Genomic DNA, 23,663 nt, shown 5'->3' with positions numbered 1-23,663 from the left:
GCATCTGAGGGGTTAATGGCGGACATCCGCGGGATCACGGGTGTCCGCCATTACCGGCAGGTCCCTGGCTGCGACCAACAGCCGGGACCTGCGGCGCATGATCCGGGCATCGCTCCGATGCCCGCGGTTATGCTTAGGACGTAAATGTATGTCCTGGTGCGTTAAGTACCACCTCACCAGGACGTACATTTACGTCCTGCGTCGTTAAGGGGTTAAAGGGGTTATGCAAGAATAGAGAAACAGAGCTTTCCTCCAAAAACAGCACCACACCTGTCCTCAGGTTGTTAGTGGTATTGCAGCTCAATGTCATTGAAGGGTAATGAAGCCAAGTTGTAATACCACACACACCCTTTGTGTGTGTTCTAAAATGCAGTTTTAAAGGGGTTATCTGGCCAAAGAGCAGCACCCACATTCTATGCAGGGCTGCGCTTCCAGTCTCGGAAAGCTCACGCCACCTCTATTCATGTCTAAGGGAGCAGCGTTACGTCATGTCTCCGGTCTCGGAAAGCTCACGCCACCTCTATTCATGTCTAAGGGAGCAGCGTTACGTCATGTCTCCGGTCTCGGAAAGCTCACGCCACCTCTATTCATGTCTAAGGGAGCAGCGTTACGTCATGTCTCCGGTCTCGGAAGCAAAGAGCTTTCCGAGACTGGAGGCGCAGCCCTGCATAGAATGCGGGTGCTGCTCTTTTATTAGGCTTAATTGGGTACTACGTATGTGCCTGCTGCAATTTTATTTTCCTTTTTGACGTTGTTCTGTATTTTGTATGGAAAAACAATGATAATGTCTGATTATTTTAAGGCTGTGTTCACACGGTGCAATTGTTTTTTTTTTTTAGCTCCTTTGTGTGTTTTGAAATACAGCAGTTTTGCTGTGTGATTATCGCCAGTGTGTTTTTCCTAGATAGGTTTCCCCTATCAATAATTGCAAAGCCTCCGCAACACGTGCTGTGTGTCAATTTTTTTCTTTTTTTTGCTGTATTTCAAAACACAAAAAATCTCGTATAAATTGAAATAGCCATGCTGTATATAAAATATATATATATTTTTTTTTACTATTACACATGATACCTCAGTAATCTGATTGTGTGAACACAAAGTGAATGAACTGTGTGCAGTCCAGAAGTCTTAAATTGACATTCACATGACTCCTTTTTTTTCTTTCAGTTCTTTCTTTCCCCAAAACTTGTGATCTTCCAGCTATGTAAGGAGTCACGCCTTCCTGGAAGCTGAGATCTGCTTCACTCCACATCTTGCCCTCACTACCATACAATGACTCTGTCCAAGGATGTTGTGTATCCGGATCCTAGTACTACCACCCCCAGTACGCAGCCTTCTCTGGACGGCATGGACTTTAGCAGCAGCAGCCTTGAGCAGATGGAGGGGGTCTTCCACATAGTGGAACCCCCCAGAAGGTCCACTGGCAGGCTCCTTATGCATGGTATGGCCATGTTCGGCAGGGAGTTCTGTTATGCGGTGGAGGCTGCCTTTGTGACGCCCGTCTTGCTGAGCGTTGGACTCCCCAAGAGTTTGTACAGCCTGGTCTGGCTCATCAGCCCCATCTTGGGCTTCCTTCTCCAGCCAGTGGTGGGATCAGCCAGTGACCACTGTCAGTCTCGCTGGGGGAGACGCAGACCTTATATTCTTGGCTTGGGGATTATGATGGTTTTGGGGATGACCTTATACCTCAATGGCGACACAGTGATCACTGGTAAGTAGGATTACAAATTTTATTAGAATGTACAAGCAGCATATGATTAGTGAACACAAGTGGTGTTGTTGCCCATCAGATTCTACTTGCAGAATAATAGGGGTAATTGGGTTGTGCTGGCGCCCGCTGACTGCGAAATGTCCACTGAAAATTTTCCGGGTGGACATTGTGCAAATAATCTGCTTTGTAAACATACTCTTAGGCTAAGTTTCTAAGGCTAAGTTTTTTTTTTTTTTTTTTTTTTTGTGGCCCCAAAAAAACGCAAGAAAAAAAACGCCTCAGCATTTTCCTGAGTTTGGTGTTTTTTTTTTTTACTACTCCCAGCATGGGACACACTGTTCCATGATGGGAGTAGTAGTTCCTGTACTAATTGACAGATCGCCCTGGGTGTCACTCCTGACACCCAATGCGATCGTCCATAATATAGCAGAGTTGCGGAGCGGCTTTATACAGCGCTTGCATCTCTGTACTATACTCCAGGCCAGCCAGTGATGTGAATAGAAATTCACATCACTCATTCATATTTTCTGCCCAGAGTGGGGAGTGGCCGGATGGTGGCAGCCAATCACTGCTCTCAGCGGAAAATATGAATGGTGAGTGGCCGACCGGAGTGCAGAGCAGAGATGCAAGCGCAGGGGAAAGCCGCTCCGCATCTCAGGGATGAAGGATGAATGACGATTGCAGTTGGTGTCAGGAGTGACACCCAGGGTGATCTGTCTGTTAGTACAGGAACTACTTCTCCCATCATGGAACACACTCTGCTCCATGCTGGGAGCTGTAGTACCTGCATTAATAGACAGATCGCAGTAAGTGTCACTCCTGTCAACCACTGTGATCCTCCTGTATAATGTATAGATGCGGCCGGCTTCTCTTCTATGGTCCCCTGCGCTGACGTATATATACACCTATTCATATTTCCCACAGAGAGCTGTGATTGGCTGGAACCATCTGTCCAATCACAACTCTCTGCGGGAAATATGAATATGTGTATATATACGTCAGTGCAGGGGACCATAGAAGAGTGGCCACCCCCTTCTATACTTTATACAGGAGGATCGCAACGGTTTCAGAAGTACAGGTACTACTACTTCCATCATGGAACAGTGTGCTCCATGCTGGGAGTAGAAGTACTACCTAAAAATGTAAAAAATGTTTTAACAAACACTACATTTTTACTATTGTCAGCTACATTTTAGTGCCCTGCCCGCCCACATAAATTGATCCCTGTTGTAAAAATTCATATAAATCTCGTTATAAAAAAGATAACTTTCGCTAGATACAATTTTTTACATCACTACTGTATCTATTTTATAATTTTTTTTAATGGTACCCTACGAAATTTTATTAAAAAAAGGTATCTCCATCACTTTTTTGGATTGCTAAAGTAAAAAAAAAAGAATAAAACCACCTGCAAAAAGCCAAAGTTAAAACCCACATGTAATTTTTCTTGGTGTTTTTTTTTCACTCCCATAGACTTCTATGGGGGAAAAATGCCATGATTTCAGGGGAAAAACCCATAGGCTCAACATGCTGCTAAAAAAAACATAGGCTCAACATGCTGCGACTTTGCAAAACCACCAAGGAGCTGAAAAACGCCAAAAATGAGTGAAAAAAAGCCAAAAGGATTTTAAAAAAAACAACAAAAAACGCCAAACTGAAAAAAGCAAAGTGGAAAAAGAATTTAGCAATTTCTCATTCATCTACAGCTAACATATGGCAGCAGCATTTTTTCAATGAAAAAATGCCATGGGGGCCGTTTTGGCATTTTTTGGGAAAAAGGCACAACAAACCCCAAGTAGAAACATAGCCTTAAACTGACTAGTTTAGTTATGCTAAGCAGCAACCAGTGTTGGATTACTCTGATGTTCAGCTCAATGTCAATTTGGGTCAAAACAAAGGGCAGAAAATGGGCAACAAGACTTACTGTCAAGATAGGTATGATGATTTTCCATGACCAAAATTACCAGTATACAAGGAGGAATACATATTACCATCATATTGTTACTGACCAAATCCTGTATACTGAGACCAATAATACCAGTATACAAAGAGGAATATTATCACCATAAATATTACCATCATACTTATACTGACCAAATCCTGTATACTGAGACCAATACTGCTTAAAAAGGGCTATACACAGACTAACAATACCAATAATACCAGGGCAAAAAAGAACAGGCACACTTTTTTTGAATGACTAGTACACTATACACAGACCAGTATTCCCCCCCCCCCCCCCCATACACTGGCAATTTAAAGGTAGATACCAGCTCTATATAGGATTTGTATACTATAAAAGTGATTAGTGATTATAGTTACATCTAGGGACTCACAGGGGATGTCTTTTCTGATTGGTGGTGTTCTCTTTCCTTTTCTTCTCTGTCCAGCGTAGACCGCCATGACTGCTTCTTCCAGCCAAAAATAATCTTTCCCGCATTTGCAGTACAAACATCTTAGACATGTTTCTCTAGTGCCCTACCCACTTCAACACAATGTCCCAATATATTGGCCATCAAATTGTAATTATGCCCCCTTGTTGTCCCACACAGTAAAGGGGTGTAGGTTAATAAGTCCCCTATTAAATAGGTATATCCCTAACAGTAGGCATGTAGTACCCTCATAGGCGTGTATGTCTTACTGTAGTTTGTTCCTTTATTTTGAAATTCCTATATAGGCAGTTATGGCCTCAATAGATACACCCCAATAGATAAATACATGCTTAGGTAGGTACAGTAGGTAGACAAATCCACCCCCCCAGTAGGCAACTGCCGATAGGTAGGTAGCTAGGCAGGTAGATAGGTAACCAGGTAAGTAAAAAGATAGGTAGGTAGTCAGGTAGCTAGCTTACAACCTACCTACTGGGCTACTTACATACCTGACTATCTACCTACCTAGCTAGATGTTTATCTGGGTGTGTTGGTAGGTAGGTAGGTACAAAGATAAGTGGGTAGGTAAGCAGATTGGTCGGTTGCTAGCTATGTAGGAAGTTGGCCAGGTAGGTAGCCAGGACGAACAAATGAAATTTAAAAACCTACTACCTTCCTACTCATTTCCCATGCAGCAATGTCCTCAGCAGCACAGGCTGTCTGCGACCTTCTTCCTCTACAGTGCAGGCGGTGATGAGTGACATCATTGACATCTGTACTGAGTCAGGGCACAGGCCACGATCTCTGTGAAGGCCACAGCTTCTGCGGATCACACTGAGAGGCAGTTTATGGGTACGTTTACACATATAGGATCCTGCGCAGGATTTGTAACTGCAGATTAGAAGCTCTGCTCGGTCATTTAGTTTACCATGAAATCTGCAGCAGAAAATCCTGTGCATCAAATCCTGCGCATCAAATCTGCGTACGTGTGAACGTAGCCTTCAACTGTGTAGTTGTAAACACATACAGTAAAATCAGTGCTCTCTCACTTTGGGACCTGGGGCAAGTATTCTGGATTCCGTATTTGAGGAGCGAGCTCCTGTATGATAAAAAAAAAAAGTTATTTTTTTTATATAAAGCCAGCCCAATGTGGTCCAAAGTGTCAAAATACAGTGCAGAAATCTGAGGCTGCCCTTTAAGGCTATGTGCAGATAACAGAAATTCTGCACAGGTGCAGAATTCCACAGCCACATTAATTTGGCCAGAATTCTGCATCAATTTCCACTTGAATTCTGCAAGCATACTCAAGAGCATGGAAAATTTCTATTAATTCATTCTGCACAAAAGCCACCTTTTTGTGGCGTAAAAAAAAGCCCCATTCACTTCAATAGGCTTCCACAGCCCATTGAATTCAGAATTCCGGAAAAATATAAGATCTGACATATTTTTTCGGAATGCAAAATTTTTGCTGCAGAGAAGATTCCTCAGTGTTAAAGGGGTATTCCAGTAAAAAAACTATTTTATTTTACTTTTTTCATAACTGGTTCCAGAAAGTTAAAACAAATTTGTAAGTTACTTCTTTTAAAAAATCTTAATCCTACCAATACTTATCAGCTGCTGAAGTTGAGTTGTTCTTTTCTGTCTGACCAGTGCTCTCTGTTGACACCTCTGTCTGTCTCAGGAACTGTCCAGAGTAGGAACAAATCCCCATAACAAACCTCTCCTGCTTTGGACGGTTTCTGAGGTAGACAGAGGTGTCAGCAGAGAGCTCTGTTGTCAGACAGAAAAGAACAACTCAACTTCAGCAGCTGATAAGTATTGGAAGGATTAAGATTTTTTTTAATAGAAGTAATTTATAAATCTGTTTAAAGGGGTATTCCAGATTTATACATCTTATCCAAAGGATATGGGATAAGATGTATGATCGCAGGGGTCCCGCCACTGGGGACCCCCTCAACCTCGTGCAGCCCCAGACATTGCAGCCCCAGACATTTACGCCACACACATGAATGAAGAGCATTACGTCACTAGGGGCGTGACCGTGACTTCATGTCTCTGTCTCGGAAGCAGTGCCCGGCACAGAATGCCGGGGGCTGCACAGAGATCCCGGGGGTCCCCAGCGGTGGGACCCCAGTGATCATACACCTTATCCCCTATCCTTTGGATAGGGGATAAGATGTATAAACCCGGAATACCCCTTTTAACTTTCTGGAGCCAGTTGATATAATTTTTTTTATTTTAATTTTTTTACTAGAATACCCCTTTAATGTGACTGCTGAATCCCAGTGAAGTTAGTAAGGCTATAAACACATGTGGAAATCCATGCAGAAATTCTGCTGCGTGAACATAGCCTAAAAAACATACCCTAAATTTTCCTGTCATTGTTTAGCTAGATCTCTGAGATTGTGCTGTGACTGTCTACTGTGCTAGAGGAAGAGAGAGCTCCTTCACTGAGAATGTGTCAAATAAACAGGTCATGTGGCCTAAACGGCTGGTAAATCTCAGAAGGTTGTCTTAGTGTATGTTCACACTACGGAAATATCTGCCCAATGTTGAGTGATGCAGCAGAATTTCCAAATTGAGATTCTGATGTGTAAACCTACCTTTAGATAAGAGAAAAATTTAAAAAAAAATTCCCCTCTGAAACTGCACCACTAATGTCCTTGTGTCTCCACAATTCGGTATTTACATGAATGAGGCTGTAATACCAGACAGGAGTGGCGCTGTTTCAGGTTATTTTTAGCCACCTAATTAAGCAGCAGCAGCAGCATCTGGCTTCATCTATTCTAAGAATTTTTGGGGGGCAGAAAGATCAGCAATAATTCCAATATATAGGATTCTGTAATCTGCGTGAAACAATTTTCCTCTTTACAGAACATACAGGGTAACATTTCATAGAGCAAAAGGCCATTTTCATCAAAAATAATTTCAGTTAAAATGAAAGAGTAAAATGTCAAAATACGGGAAAACATATGTTGTCGGCTCCATAAACATTAACCCCTGGCGCTGTGTATGCAAATCTAGCGCTGCCTGTCATCCCACACGTATATAATAGGAAGAGGTTTCACCGCACTGGGGGATTTGGTGCCCTTTATCTGGTCTTGTTAGTGATTCGGGGTGATGAGTGACACATAGCCTTTCATTAAGTCCCTGAAACTAATAGGAGAACAGTCGAGGAACCTTTCATTATTAAGGTAAAGATTGCTTTTACCTAAAGGATATAAACAATTTAGCAATAATCTATTTTATTGCACCTTATATTATTTTCAATAATATAAGAAAAAAATACCTGACATCATCCCCCAACCACCCCAAAAAAACATGTATGGATCTCCAAAGGACCCATGAAAGGGGTACTCCGCTGCTCAGCGTTTGGAACAAACAGCTGTCACCCCCCCCCCCTCCCACAGACTTGCATTGAGGGGGCGTGATGTGACTTCATGAGGTGGCGGGGCTATGACATCACAAGCTCCCGGCTCTAGAGTTCGGAACAGTTTGTTCCAAACGCTGAGCAGCGGAGTAGCCCTTTAAATGGGCACTGTCATTTCCAAAAAGAGTGCCCCCTTGTGCTAGCCTATGTGATTCCTAACATATTTGTGAATCGCCTTATTTAAAGGAGAACTCCGGTATGGGTGGGAAAAAACAACTTATCCCCTATCCTAAGCATAGGGGATAAGTGTTAGATCGCGGGGGGTCCGACAACTGGGGCCCCCCGCGATTCTCCTGTACGCGGACCCGGCTCGCTCCTGCTCAATGCAGGAGCCGAGCGTTTTCGACCACAGCCGAAGCTGCGGCCAACACGACCCCTCCATTCACTTCTATGGCAGAGCTGGAGATTGCCAAAGGCAGCACTCCAGCCCTGCCATAGAAGTGAATGGAGGGGACGTTTCGGCCGCAGCTTCGGCTGTGGTCGAAAACGCTCGGCTCCTGCATTGAGCAGGAGCGAGCCGGGTCCGCGTACAGGAGAATCGTGGGGGGCCCCAGCTGTCGGACCCCCCGCGATCTAACACTCATCCCCTATGCTTAGGATAGGGGATAATTTGTTTTTTCCCACCCATACCGGAGTTCTCCTTTAATGAAAAATAACTCCTTACCCTGTTATTTTGTGACGGGCGAGTGAACGGGAGAAATAGTGCATGCATTAATTCTCCCGTTACTATCGCCCGTTTTTAATAAAGGCTGTTATTTTGTGACGGGCGATAATAACGGGAGAATTAGTGCATTAAAACGGCTATTCGAAAAATCCCATAGACTATAATGGGATTTTCTAACTGCCGTATAGGATTTTGTAACTGCCGTTTCATAGCCGATTTTCAGATGGAACTTCGAACAGATCTTTAAAACTGAGTAATTTTGTAAATGTTTGTAAATGGTTGTGGTTTCCCCTAATCCCTGATGAACCCCAAACATTAATGGGTTAAACGCGTTGGCAAGAGAGGTCTCCTAATCATCTACCAGTAGCCATCTTTGTTGTTTTTTCATACCCCCATCCACACGTACAAATAGAAGTCTCCTACCTACATAGGTAGGACTCTCAGTGTAGGTTATCACCTGTTATCCTATCCCCTTCCCTTTAATCTGGCACTTTGTGAATTTTTTGTGAATTATTGTTAACTCACTTTATATTATTTGTATTGGCATAAGTAAAATTGACTTGATTTTATGATATCTAGAGCCCAATTGGTGTGTTTCCTATAGTTTTTTTTTTGTATTTTGCTATTTTACAAAGGGATATATTTATCAAAGTGGCTGTGGGGTGCCACTATACCTTTACCCAACGTCGTGTTTGTCTGTTTGAATTTCTTTGTGAGGCCCTGAAAAGGTCTCAATCTATATAGATCAACGGTGATATTTGGCTATGGCAACCAATTATCTGGATGGTAATTGGATAGAGGAAGCAGGGAGGTTTTCTCATAGAAGGATTTTATCCATACCAGCAAAACCATCCCTACTATCACTACAGTATTTAAAGAATTACCTAACGTCTATAAAGATCAGGTCAAATTCTGGTGGGAAGTAAAATCATTAGAAAACTATATTCTTAATAACATTGCCCCTAAAGGACTTAGGATTACCTTGACACCAGCAACCTGATCAAGAACTCCACAATTCATGACCAAGTGGGAAAAGGAAGCTACTAGTTCGTCTATTATATTGATGCAACTCCTTCTGGAGGAAGAGAAAAAACATCTGGACACTACTACTAAGAAGCTACAGGATCTTATTAAACTAGATAATACTCTGATGGGTGAACCTGATTTCATCAAAAAGGAAACAGAACTACAGAACAATATTGAAAAATATAAAGTTTTTTCTCAAAGATAGGAAACATAAACAATTCAAAAAGGATTTAACAGAATTTAAAGACAATAGAGCGTATACGTTCATAAATCAAGATCCTAATAGAGCCACCAATACGGAGATTTCCTCTTCCGAAACGGATTATTCTGACTCAGGTCAAGAAATCAAGGCTATAGGTCACCATATAAAACCAGACATGGGGGGCAATGGAACAGCAATCCAAGAGGCAGAGGTCGGACCCGAAGAGGAAGAGGGGGGGGATCAGCAAATCCAACTGGATCTGGATCCTATTTACCATCATCTTCCTCCCAAGCGTATGGAACCACCCAGCTCCAATCCTTGACCACCCAGCCTCAATGCTCGATCATAGCGCCAGGCTCTTCATCTTCTTTATCTTTTTTGGACAGAAGTCTACAGGAACCTCTACCCTGGAACTAGTAACAAAAAATACAGATCATTTAATTATTAATTTGTCGAAACGGACACTTACAGATGCAGAATTATCTCTCCTTCAGAAACGATTATCATTTGTCCCTACATCTATGCCGAGTACCTTTGATTGGATCAAGGATATTCATTTATTTTGCCGTAAAGTAAGATGGAAAAAAAAATTCAAGTTACAAGAGAAACATACTTGTTTAGATTTGGGCCTATCACCTTCAGATTTAGAGGGGGTTACAGCACTTAGCTCCCTCCTCTCAGACAAAAGGAATCCTGGTGAACGTCCTTTTACCAAACATAAACTTAAGAATACAAAATACCCACCTGTGGGTGACCACGACTCCATCGACACTTTTGTCGGTGTGGTCTGTCGAGGCATTGAGCAAATGCATTTGTCAAATTTTCGGGTGTCTCAACACAACATGTCCTACCAGGAATCTTGTGCACTTAAATCATTGAAAAAAGACAACAATGTGGTTATAAAACCATCAGACAATGGCGGCTATTTACTGATCCTTGACCAGGAGGACTATGTTAAAATGTGCCTCCAAATTCTACAAGATCCTACTACATATCAGGTACTTAGCACTAATCCTATGAGTAAATACCATAATGAGCTTAAAAATATTCTATTGTAGGCAAAAGCCGCTCATCTCATAGATGATCAAGAACTATCCTTTTTTTGTTGCCATCTCACCCACGCCTGGCAACATTTTACAGGTTACCTAAGGTCCACAAGGGACTATCTCCCCTAAAGTGTCGACCGATTGTTTCGGGTGTCAACGACCTTATACAAAATGCAAGTATTTATTTAGACACGTTACTCCGGCCTTTCGTTCTCAGTTTACCATCATACATGAGACACGACGGACCTCCTTCTTAAACTCGATCTCTCTTGAAAACAAATCATTGGTTGTGTGCTATTGATGTTGAATCATTATTTAGCTCAATTCCACACTCAGCTATTGAATTCTATTTGAGAAGTAGAAGTATCCATCTGGTCCCACACAATTATTTCATCCTTTCTCTCCTGACCTTTTTCCTGACGCACAATTTTTTCATTTTCAACGTGAGGGTCTACCACCAACTCAGGGGCACGGCAATGGGGTCTCCAGTGGCCCCAACTTATGCCAATATGCTCCTGGGTTGGTGGGAGAAGACCATCGTGTTTAGTGACCATCACTCCCAGTTCCTTGACTTCATTGTCCTATGGGCTCGCTATATTGGTGATATAGCTATAATATGGTCAGGAACTCCTCAATTATTCAATCAACTTCTAGAAACACTCAACAATAATGAGATTGGTCTTAAATTTACCTATGAGATCAATAAAAATACATTGAATTTCTTGGATGTAACCCGTGAACGGAACCGTGATGGAGGAATAAAGACAAAGATATTCAGAAAACCAACTGCAGGGAATACCCTGCTTAAATGGGAAGTCATCACCCATTCCACTCAAAAAAGGCATACCAAAAGGACAGTACTATCGTGTACGTAGGAACAGTTCAGATGATCAATCCTTTTGTTACTCCGAGCGCTCCGGGTCCCCGCTCCTCCCCGGAGCGCTCGCCACATCCTCGCTACTGCAGCGCCCCGGTCAGATCCACTGACCGGGTACGCTGCGATACCGCCTCCAGCCGGGATGCGATTCGCGATGCGGGTGGTGCCCGCTCGCGATGCGCACCCCGGCTCCCGTACCTGACTCGCTCTCCGTCGGTCCTGTCCCGGCGCGCGCGGCCCCGCTCCCTAGGGCGCGCGCGCGCCGGGTCTCTGCGATTTAAAGGGCCACTGCGCCACTGATTGGCGCAGTTGTTCTAATTAGTGTGTTCACCTGTGCACTCCCTATGTATACCTCACTTCCCCTGCACTCCCTCGCCGGATCTTGTTGCCATTGTGCCAGTGAAAGCGTTTCCTTGTGTGTTCCTAGCCTGTGTTCCAGACCTCCTGCCGTTGCCCCTGACTACGATCCTTGCTGCCTGCCCCGACCTTCTGCTACGTCCGACCTTGCTCTTGTCTACTCCCTTGTACCGCGCCTATCTTCAGCAGTCAGAGAGGTTGAGCCGTTGCTAGTGGATACGACCTGGTTACTACCGCCGCTGCAAGACCATCCCGCTTTGCGGCGGGCTCTGGTGAATACCAGTAGTAACTTAGAACCGGTCCACTAGCACGGTCCACGCCAATCCCTCTCTGGCACAGAGGATCCACCTCCTGCCAGCCGAACCGTGACACCTTTAGAAATGAGGTCACGCTTCAAGGAGAGAGGGTACCCTGACAGAATTCTAAAATCAGCTTATCAAGATAAGAAACAAAAAGAGAGAAAAGATCTTCTACAACCCAGATCACGAGTAATAATTCCTCTATTCCCCCATGTATTATTGCAACGTTTGATGCAGCGGCAATGAACATTAAAGGAATTATTGAACATTATTAGCCTATCTTAACATCGGACCCACTGATTGGCCAGCTGGTGGAAGAAAGAGCAACAATTTCTTATAGAAGGGATAAAAATCTAAATGATCTGCTAGTACACAGTCACTTCACTCCCCCTCCCAAAATTTTACTTGGCTAGATCACAGAATCAAGGGGACTTATAGATGCGGCGACTGCAAAGCCTGTAAAGATATCAAAGTATCAAAAACCTTCAGGAGATACACGGATAATCAAGAATTCAAAAACTACAACTACGCAAATTGTAAAACGTCAGTTATATTATACTTGGCATCATGACCTTGCCCGAAAGGATATGTGGGGAAAACTTCAAGGGAATTTAGACGTCATGTCTTAGAGCATGTGGGAGATGTTAGAAATAAAAGAGAAAAGACCCTATCTAACCACACGCATACCCACCGTTGCACTCTCTCCCCCCCCCCCCTTGATATCTCCTTTCAAGCCATAGAGATTGTGGAGATAGACAAAAGGGAAGGTGACTTTGACCAAAGGCTACTCCAAAAAGAGGCTAGATGGATCTTTCGCCTCAAGACGGTTGCCCCACTAGGTCTAAATGATGCGTTATCTTTCAGTTCATTCATCTAAGTGACTAATTCTAGTCCTAAAATTTCTTCTTCTCTCTCTCTGCTTTTTTCTTTTTCTCTTGTTATTAATTGTCATATTTCTAAATATCCCAGTCATTATTTATTTATCACTATGTATCTATCGAATATCATTATTTATTTTGAGTCTTATGTTGAGTCTATTTTCCATTTTCTATAAAAAATTTTTTGCTCCTGGATGGACCTGTCTAAGTATTACATCTAGTTGGTCTATATATAACAATTTGGGCACTCTAAATCATTGTCCTCTCGTACCAGCTTGATGTTTCTCTTAATTACTTAATCTTTACCTATTAATTTCCATGAATTTGCGTTCCATATCTTCTGTTTGCGTTCCATCTCATACGCAGACTCCGGCATACATGACGGGACGTGCACAAGCCATCTCCTGTTGCCTGGGAAACGACGCCCACATCGGGAGCTGCCCTCTCTTAATTCGCTACAGGGAACTGATGCTTTCATCCTATGATGCGCTCCAACATGCGCTTCATGGACCGGAAGCATCGTGTCTCCTGATGCGTTCCATGATGTGCCTCACGGTACCGGAAGGGGCGTATCTCTGCGCGCCATGGACCAGAAGTTATATCCATTGTATATGTATATCCATGTATATCCATTAAGAGTTGATTACCGAGCCTTATATACCAACTATGACCAACCGACTGACATTTTACAATCAATTCTGACAGACACAACATATGACTCCATTTGACGCTAAATATCAACAAGTTTTCCTATCACTATTCTCATCATTATAATTATCTTATGTGCCATAATTTTTTTATAATCTTATATCTTGATCATCGCCATCTGTTTGTAAATGGTTGTGGTTTCCTCTCATCCCTGATCAACCCCAAATATTAATGGGTGAAACGCGTTGGAAAGAGAGGTCTACCAATCATCTACCAGTAGCCATATTTGTTGTTTTTTCCTATCCCCATCCACACGTAGAAATAGGAGTCTCCTACCTAGATAGGTAGGGCTCTCAGTGTAGGTAATCACCTGTTATCCTATCCCCTTCCCTTTAATTTGGCACTTTGTGAATTTTTTGTGAATTATTTTTAACTCGCTTTATATTATTTGTATTGGCATAAGTAAAATTGACTTGATTTTATGATAGCTAGAGCCCAATTGGTGTGTTTCCTATAGTTTTCTATTGTAATTTTGTAGTGTGAAAGAAGCCTTAGCTCTGTTGGAACTGAAAAATCCAAAATGGCCATGAGCACATGTCGACAAAACTCCTCCTTCCCCAGCTTTAGTCACTGCTCAGTTAATTTGCAGGATAATACACAACAGTGATCCAATAGGGTTACACACACACATATATCTCCTCAACATGTAAGTATCGTATATGCATGCATATATCTTCCAGTATAACTTCCGAATGGCTGGAGATATTTTATTGAAACTTGGCACAAGTTGCTTATTTGTCAGCTGGTCAAATGGAACTATGCAAGTCCTATGCAAGTCTATGGAACTTCCCTAACAACTCCTTATCTTGTTACTCTCAGGCTGCAGAGATTGGCCAGGACTTTTAAACATCCTGCCAACTGCCTGGCAGGTGCAGCAAATAGTTGCAGGGGACGGGATATAATGTCATGATAGAAGGTCTGTATATGAAGACTTGATGAGGACTAGCGCGTCGTTGTTGTTTTTCCTCTCCCACAAGATTTAGAAAGAATGGGCAACACTGGGTACTCTGCTAGTTATCTACAATTGTGGCTTGGAGAAGAATCAGACCATGCTTTATTAGTAGTAAAGGAAGAAATCCCAAAGGATTCACTTACATTTTCTTGCAGCTGTATCTATATGTCTGTCAAATGCATTAGTCTCTATTCATCTACTTTTACTTTATTTTATTTTTTTATATTGATCTCTCACTAAATGCCATCAATGGTAGGGAAAGTCCACCAATCTAAAAGCAACACTGTTAAAGGGGTACTCCACTGGATTTTTTTTTAACCCCTTAACGACGCAGGACGTATATTTACGTCCTGCTCCGGCTCCCGCGATATGAAGCGGGATCGCGCCGCGATCCTGCATCATATCGCGTCGGTCCCGGCGCTCATCAACGGCCGGGACCCGCGGCTAATACCACATATCGCCGATCGCGGCGATGTGCGGTATTAACCCTTTAGAAGCGGCGGTCAAAGCTGACCGCCGCTTCTAAAGTGAAACTGAAAGTGACCCGGCTGCTCAGTCGGGCTGTTCGGGACCGCCGCGGTGAAATCGCGGCGTCCCGAACAGCTGACCGGACACCGGGAGGGACCTTACCTGCCTCCTCGGTGTCCGATCGACGAATGACTGCTCCGTGCCTGAGATCCAGGCAGGAGCAGGCAAGCGCCGATAATGCTGATCACAGGCGTGTTAATACACGCCAGTGATCAGCATAGCAGATCAGTGTGTGCAGTGTTATAGGTCCCTATGGGACCTATAACACTGCAAAAAATTTTTTAAAAAAGGGTTAATAAAGGTCATTTAACCCCTTCCCTAATAAAAGTTTGAATCACCCCCCTTTTCCCATAAAAAAAATAAAACAGTGTAAAAAAAATAAATAAATAAACATATATGGTATCGCCGCGTGCGTAAATGTCCGAACTATAAAAATATATCATTAATTAAACCGCACGGTCAATGGCGTATGCGCAAAAAAATTCCAAAGTCCAAAAAAGCGTATTTTGGTCACTTTTTATACCATTAAAAAAATGAATAAAAAGTGATCAAAAAGTCTGATCAAAACAAAAATAATACCAATAAAAACTTCAGATCACGGCGCAAAAAATGAGTCCTCATACCGCCCTGTACATGGAAAAATAAAAAAGTTATAGGGGTCAGAAGATGACATTTTTAAACATATAAATTTTCCTGCATGTAGTTATGATTTTTTCCAGAAGTGCGACAAAATCAAACCTATATAAGTAGGGTATCATTTTAACCGTATGGACCTACAGAATAATGATAAGGTGTCATTTTTACCGAAATATGCACTGCGTAGAAACAGAAGCCCCCAAAAGTTACAAAATGGCGGGTTTTTTTTTCGATTTTGCCACACAATGATTTTTTTTCCGTTTCGCCGTGCATTTTTGGGTAAAATGACTAATGTCACTGCAAAGTAGAATTGGCGATGCAAAAAATAAGCCATAATATGGATTTTTAGGTGGAAAATTGAAAGGGTTATGATTTTTAAAAGGTAAGGAGGAAAAAACGAAAGTGCAAAAACGGAAAAACCCTGAGTCCTTAAGGGGTTAAATCAACTTTTGCCAGAAAGTTAAAGCGGTACTCCGGTAGAAAACTATTTTTTTTAATCAACTGATGCCAGAAAGTTAAACAGATTTGTAAATTACTTCTATTAAAAAAAATGTAATCCTTCCAGTACTTATTAGCTGCTGAATACTACAGAGGAAATTATTTTCTTTTTGGAACACAGAGCTCTCTGCTGACATCACAAGCACAGTGCTCTCTGCTGACATCTTTGTCCAGTTTAGGAACTGTCCAGAGCAGCATATGTTTGCTATGGGGATTTTTTCCTACTCTGGACAGTTCTTAAAATGGACAGAGAGGTCAGCAGAGAGCACCGTGCTCGTGATGTCAGCAGAGAGCTCTGTGTTCCAAAAATAAAAGAATTTCCTCTGTAGTATTCAGCAGCTAATAAGTACTGCAAGGATTAAGGTTTTTTAATAGAAGTAATTTTACAAATCTGTTTAACTTTCTGGCACCAGTTGATTAAAAAAAAAAATTGTTTTCCACCGGAGTACCCCTTTAAACATATGCCAGATGAATGGGAGTAGTAGTTCCGTGTGTGCCATATTTTCACACAGTGTTCTTTTTGATTCCTACATTGATAAACCACTTATCACAGCGCAGACAAGAAACTGTTCCATAACAAATCCAGCTCTGCTAAATCATAATCTAAATAAACCTGTCGTTTCTTTCCTTCTATTGCAGCTGTATTTAGGAATAACATCGACAGCTCTGAGAAAAGAACGTGGGCTATTGTCATCACAATGCTGGGAGTCGTAGCGTTTGACTTTGCTGCGGACTTCATCGATGGACCCATAAAGGCCTATCTGTTTGATGTGTGCTCGCACAAGGACAAGGAGAGAGGACTGCACTACCACGCGCTGCTCACTGGTAAGGACTTTCCTTCAGGCCTTTACTCATTCCTAAACATTTCATCTGGAAAGGAATGCGCTCTGATCATGTGACCGGGTCACACGTGCCCAACTTGTGATTGTATTAACACCGGCGCCAGTCTGTAAACTATAGATGTAAGCTGTGCCAAGTGATCGTCCTATCTGTTTGTCCGCTTCTTCCAATGTTTCCAGATTATCAAAATAAATACAATACATTATGATATGATATAGAACAGAGTATGGTAATGATATGCAAATGATGAAAAATTGGAAACAAAATATTCAAAACATCACGATTTATTCAGTATCGACTATGACTACAATGTGCAAAAAAAAAAAAAACACGTACATACATACCTTGGCATGATGTCAACGAGGTTATAAACAGGGCTCAAGTCCTGCAGGAACTCATGGGAACAGAGTTCCTGGACTTTTTCCACAGCAGGAACGCAGTAATGAAAAAAAATAAAAAAAAGAATTTTGAGAAAATAACTGCAGCAATGATAAGGCCTAAAAGAGAGCACCCTTAAAAGGGGTGCTCCAGTGGAAAGCATTTTTGTTTTAATCAACTGGTGCCAGAAAGTTAAACAGATTTGTAAATTACCGTACTTCTATTAAAAAATCTTTACACTTCCAGTACTTTTTAGCAGCTGTATGCTATAGAGGAAATTATCTTTTTTGAATTTCTTTTTTGTCTTGTCCACAGTGCTCTCTGCTGACACCTCTGTCCGTGTCAGGAACTGTCCAGAGCAGCATAGGTTTGCAATGGGGTTTTTCTCCTGCTCTGGACAGTTCCTGATACGGGCATCAGGTGTCAGCAGAGAGCACTGTGGACAAAACAAAAAAGAAATTCCAAAAGGAAAGAATTTCCTCTGTAGCATACAGCTGCTAAAAAGTCCTGGAAGGGTAAAGATTTTTTAATGTTTAAGATGTCATTTACAAATCTGTTTAACTTTCTGGCAAAAAAATATTTTCCACTGCAGTACCCCTTTAAGAGTTCAAAGAAATGCTGAAAAGTCCACATAGGAATACTACCTTTTCCTTTCCTTGTGTTTATGATGTGTAACACAGTTGATTATCTGGTGTTTTTTCTTTCCGGTTTGTTTCCCTTGTGTTCTCCCCCAGCTTTTCTCCTCATTCTGTATAATTTCTCCTCATTCTATATAATTTCGGAGAAGCCGACATGTACTGCGTCATCTGACACTAAGCTGTCTGGAAAAGTAAAGATAAATATCATTATTACATTCTGCTTGAAATCCTTTGCAGAGATTTAGTCTATTTCTCTCAATTTTAAATAAGCTGTTAGCAAAAATCTCATTTTATTCACTTACAAGTATGTGGAAAAAGAAGTTAAAGTTGTTATAAAAGTTTTACAACTATAGTCTCTCAAATCTCCAAAATAAAATGAATCTATAGAGAACTAGGAGAGTACCTGGCATTGCCTGGTCTTTTTTCCTAAACCTTGTGGCAGAGGAAAGGCAACTACGGTGCTCTCGTCCTCACATCCTGACCTTCTACCCGTCCTCTTACCCTGACCTCATATCTTGTACTCATATCTCGTCCCCTGCACTATTCTCTGCACCTGCTGGACAGTCGGCAGGATGTTTAAAAGTCCCGGGCAATCTCTGCAGCCCGAGACTAATCAGAAATCAGGAAATGTAATGAAGGCCTATAGACTTGCATGGGGCTTCAGACAAAAAGTCTACCCTAGCATAAGGGGGAGGGGGGTGGTTTAGGGTAACTTTAACTAATTTAACTATATTTCAAATTGACATTTCTGTTACATGTGTATTAAGGATAATCATAATGGGGGAGATTTATCAAAACCTGTGCAGAGGAAAACTTGCCCAGTTGCCCATAGCAACCAATCAGCTTGCTTCTTTAATTTTTATGAAGGCCAGTGAAAAATGAAAGAAGCGATCTGATTGGTTGCTATGGGCAACTGGGCAACTTTTCCTCTGCACAGGTTTTGATAAATCTCCCCCAATATCTTCAACTGTTAGATACATACATTGAGATATGTATCTATCTTTATATAATTTCACATTCCAACCACATACCACAAACTCATATCTTGTCACCTGCACTAACATTCTCTGTATCTGCAGGACAGTCAGCAGAATGTTTAAAAGTCCTGGGCAATCTCTGCAGCCTCAAAATAACGCGATCAGATGTTACGGAAGTCCCATAGACCTGCATGGGAGTTGAGAGAGAGAAAAAACCCACCCTTACATAAAGGGATGGGTAAACATTAGTTTAACTATATTTTTAGTTGACTTATTAGAAACGCGTCTTAAAGGGGTACTCCACTGCTCAGATGCAAATCTATGGGAGTGGGCGTGGCAGCTGTCACGCCCCCTCCCATAGATTTGCATTAAGGGGACGGGATGTGACGACATGAGGGGGCAGGGCTATGATGTCATGAACTCCCGACTTCAGCGTTTGGAACATTTTGTTCCAAACGCTGAGCAGCGGAGTGCCCCTTTAAGTTTGATTTGAAATACTGTATCTCCATCTGTCAGGCCCAAGGCCTGATTATTAAAATCCTATATGTGTATTATAAATTATTACTGTGTGTGATGTATTATCCAAGACATGGGTGAGAGGTCATTCAGACGGTGTATCCTTTTGTGTATTGCATTTTATTGGGGGTCTGGCTGTTTGTTTGTATCTCCTTTGAAGTCAGAGGCTCTTTTGAAGCTGCAGGAAGTCATGCACTCTGGTCCCATCATATAATCAACCAGATAAGAGGGCCAGGAACAGAGATGCCCCCCTTGTTGGGATCAGAGGGGAGGGGGAATGGAGTCTCCCTCCAAAAAGGCAGATATATAATATTTAACAATGCTAGACTCAGGGTGTTCAAGGCTGTGCCAAAGGCTGACAAGAGCTGGACTCTGGAGCTATATCATCATTCTGTAAGAACTTCATTCTTTGTTTTCTGAACTTGCCTTGCAAAACTCTTTTATATATTTTTGTACCTGTATGTCATTTGTTCCTGTATTTTTATATATTTAGCACTGTGATACCTTTTATCAGATTAAATGTGTAATTAATCAGCTCTGGTCTTTGATCTCTAAATATATGAGCTCACTTTTCTGAAGGAGGCTCTGGTAAAACACGTTTATCTAAGGGTTAATTTGGTGACTTGCTGGGACTAGTAGTGGATACCCAGAGGTCTGGTGGCCTTAACCCTTGCACCATCACACTCTCTCTAATGTCTTGGCTGGACCGATAGGGTGTGATCGTGACAACTGGTGGCAGCGTCGGGATATATTTAGAGATTTTTAGTGCTTGCTGGATTTTACCTGTAAGGAAATCTTAGCACTAAAAAAGAAATTGCATGCATATTCTTGTGTGTAAAGTCCAAAGACAGAGCTCAGTGCTGGTTTAAAAGACATACAAAAAGAGTGCAAGACAGTTCTGTCCTCCCCATCTCCTGTTTTACCTCCTCTGTCTCATCTCGGAAATATGGAGGCATATCGCAAGCAGTCCAAGCCTGCACTGGAGCTAATGTGCCAAGAAAAGGACATCCCTACTGCAGGAAAGAACAAGAAACAACGTATTGCTGATCTTGTGGAGTATGATGCCCGTGCAGAAGAGCTGAGTGACATGAGGCAAAGTCCTACAGCTGGAACTGCCATCCAAGGACTGATATCTCCTGGGGAATACAACATTACTCCCCATCAGGACAGTACTCCACATGAGGCCTTGGACTCTTATATGCGGACTGCCTTACAACACCTTGGGAATGTGGATGCCAATATGAAACTCCAACTGCTTCTCCAGTACCAAACTGCAGAGAGAGAGGCTCAGGCACGAGCCGCAGAGAGAGAGAGGCCCAGGCATGAGCCGCAGAGAGAGAGAGGCCCAGGCACGAGCCGCAGAAAGAGAGGCCCAGCGAAGACATGAACTGGAGGTTCTGAGGCTGAGAGGGGATGCTTCATCCGCACGGAGTGATGTGCAGGATCAAGGAGACCACAAACCTCGCTTGGAACATTTCCCCATGTTGGAGAAAGATGGGGATCTGGATGTGTTCCTGAGGGGATTCGAAAAGCTTTGCTGGCAGTTCCATCTACCTAAGGAACAGTGGGGACGATATCTAACCCCACAGCTGCGAGGGAAAGCTCTGGATGTGTTTGCTTCGCTTCCCTCTGAGAGTGACCAGGACTATGAGGCAATAAAATCTGCCCTGCTAAAAAGTTTTAATCTGACTCCAGAGGCTTATCGGAAAAGATTTAGGACTTTGCAACAAAGTGCCACAGAAAGCTGCACTCAACATGCAGGTCAGCTAAGGACTGCATTCAGGCAATGGACTGGGGGCCTACAAGTCACTACCTATGAGGCCCTGGAGGACTTGATGGTCCTGGATCAGTTTCTCCAAACACGGAGCTTTGAAGCCAGAGAGTGGATATTGGACCACAAGCCCAAGACAGCAACGGAAGCAGCAGAACTTGGAGACGACTTTGCCAACAACCGGGCACCAACAGCAAAGCGTGGATCTGCACAAGCTGGAGCAAGTATCTGGAGGGGAGCCACAGAGCACCACCAGCAGCACCAAGCCAGCCGGAAAATTCTTGCCATCGGCACCAAAAGTGACAGGAGCCACATTAGGTCAGGGGGACACCCGCCGATGTTACAGATGCAACAATATTGGGCACCTGAGTGCCACTTGCCCCAACAAAAATAATTCTCCACCAGTAGCTGGAGGACACACAGCCGTTCTTCTGGTGTCCGGAGTGGTGGAGAAAAGAGCGGATAACCTGCAGAGTGTAACTGTGGGTGACCGGGTGACAGTGGGTTTGCGAGATTCTGGAGCCTACTTTACCTTGGTGCGGCCTGAAGTGGTGGATACAGAGGACATCATCCCTGGAAGAACCATGGCTTTAAAAGGAATTTGAGGTGTGCGGCCTGCTGTGCCCATGTGTACCTGGATTGGGGTACAGGAAAAGGTTTGCGGGAGGTGGGGGGTCTCTGAGGACATCCCTGTTAATGTTCTGCTGGGGAATGATTTGGGTCGAATGCTTTGTCATTATGCTCTAGAGGACACTATCTGCACACCGGATGGGCTAGGAGAGAGCCCTGTTCATTCTGAGGTACTGTGTGAGACTTTGGGAGACACAGTGAAATGTGGTAACTGGGAGGGAGTGCAGGGGATTGATACATGTTTACCTGTGACTGAACCAGTAATGTTTTCCAAAAGTGAAATGGGGTGTATTGTAAAATGTGGTGACAATGAATTGCCAATGCCAAAACCTAGTGGAGATGGGCTAGGGGGAGGGGTTGGTGTGCCCCTGGTGACAGTTAAGGATGAGGGACCAGCAGTGAGTGATATGTCCCTATCCTGTGAGCCTGAGGAGGAGGAGGGGAGGAGTGATAGCCCTGTGTATGATGCCTGTAACATTGTTATGCCTGGAACTGAGGGAGAGGAAGGTGGAGATGCTAGTTCACCTGGGGGAAATGTGCTTCCTGATGCCCAAAGATGGGGGGAGGGAAATGAGCATTTCCGGGAAGCTCTGCACAGTGCCCCTTCCCTTGAAGGGCTGGGACAACGTGCTGAACATACAGGTGTTGACACAGATAGGCATCGGGTATATTGGGAAAATGATATCTTGTACTGGGAGTCCCTTTCCAAAGGCATGCTAGGGGCCCAGGATAGAGAAAGGCAGTTAGTGGTTCCTAGGCAGTACAGGAAAGAGCTGCTGAGGTTGGCCCTTGAGACCCCCCTGGCAGGACATTTGGGAGTGGCCTATGCGGTCATAGAGAAGGAATGTCTAGCTGTGGTCTGGGCTTTGCAAAAATTACAGCCATACCTGTATGGCAGGGATTTTACTGTCATAACTGATCACAACCCTCTACATTGGTTGGACAGAGTGTCCGGTAACAAAGGCACCTTGAAACAAATGCTAAAAACATATGTAGAATCGGAGGGCAGAGACTGGGAAAAGTATTTACCCCATCTGTTATTTGCTTACAGGGAGGTACCCCAAGAGCCTACAGGTTTCTTGCCCTTTGAGTTATTATATGGTCACAAAGTGCGGGGACCCCGAGATTTAGTTAGGGAAGAATGGGAAGGGGGGCTACCTGCCCCTGAGACTTCTGTGGTGGAGTATGTTCTGAAGTTCAGGGACAAGAGGCAGGCATTGACTGAGCTGGTACAGGACAACCTCACAGCAGCACAGTCCAGGCAGAAGTTCTGGTATGATCACAATGCAAGGGACCGGGTCTATGAAGTGGGACAGAAGGGAATGGTTCTGAACCCCATCAGACAGAATAAGTTGCAGGCTGCCTGGGAGGGTCCCTTTCCCATGCTGCAGCGCCTAGAACCCACCACATATGTAGTTGCCCTTGATGAGCAAGGTCAGAGGCAGTACCACATTAATATGGTGTACTATGACCCTGAGGAGGTGGTACTCAGTGTATGCAGTGCACCAGAGGAAGGGCAGGGTAGTGATCCCCTACTAGACATAGTGGAGGAAGCCAAGAGCCAGGGATCCCTTCAGGATGTAGAGATCAATCCACAGCTCTTAGCTGCAAAGAAAAGGCAGCTAAATCAGGAAATAGGCCCCTTCAGTGCCATCTTTGCCTGGGAATGCAGGGCCTGTGGTGTCAAGAAAAGAAATAGATGGTTTAGGGAGACAGATCTATCAGCCTGGAG

At 43.3% G+C, this 23,663-nt stretch overlaps 1 protein-coding gene and 1 long non-coding RNA gene across 18 annotated transcripts in view; one reads left to right on the top strand and one right to left on the bottom strand.

Annotated features, from left to right (window-relative positions):
• The window catches only part of SLC45A2 (solute carrier family 45 member 2), a 178,537-nt gene that overhangs the window by 25,221 nt on the left and 129,653 nt on the right, over nucleotides 1-23,663 (top strand). For all 16 annotated transcript variants that reach the window (XM_056545440.1, XM_056545534.1, XM_056545408.1 and 13 more), the window contains 2 exons: nucleotides 1,168-1,711; nucleotides 16,821-17,006. In XM_056545440.1, the coding sequence (XP_056401415.1) occupies nucleotides 1,273-1,711; nucleotides 16,821-17,006 (625 nt within the window). In that variant the 5' untranslated portion in view covers nucleotides 1,168-1,272. The remainder of the gene's footprint in view (nucleotides 1-1,167; nucleotides 1,712-16,820; nucleotides 17,007-23,663) is intronic.
• LOC130295178 (uncharacterized) overlaps nucleotides 9,565-23,663 on the bottom strand; it is a 112,026-nt gene continuing 97,927 nt past the window's right edge. For both annotated transcript variants that reach the window (XR_008848724.1, XR_008848725.1), the window contains exons 2-3: nucleotides 18,044-18,220; nucleotides 9,565-9,815 (exon numbers count right to left, since the gene is read on the bottom strand). This is a non-coding gene — a long non-coding RNA (uncharacterized LOC130295178). The remainder of the gene's footprint in view (nucleotides 9,816-18,043; nucleotides 18,221-23,663) is intronic.

This window comes from Hyla sarda, chromosome 1 (assembly GCF_029499605.1).
Source record: "Hyla sarda isolate aHylSar1 chromosome 1, aHylSar1.hap1, whole genome shotgun sequence".
Classification (NCBI taxonomy): Eukaryota; Metazoa; Chordata; class Amphibia; order Anura; family Hylidae; genus Hyla; species Hyla sarda.
This window is presented reverse-complemented; position numbering and strand designations above follow the sequence as displayed.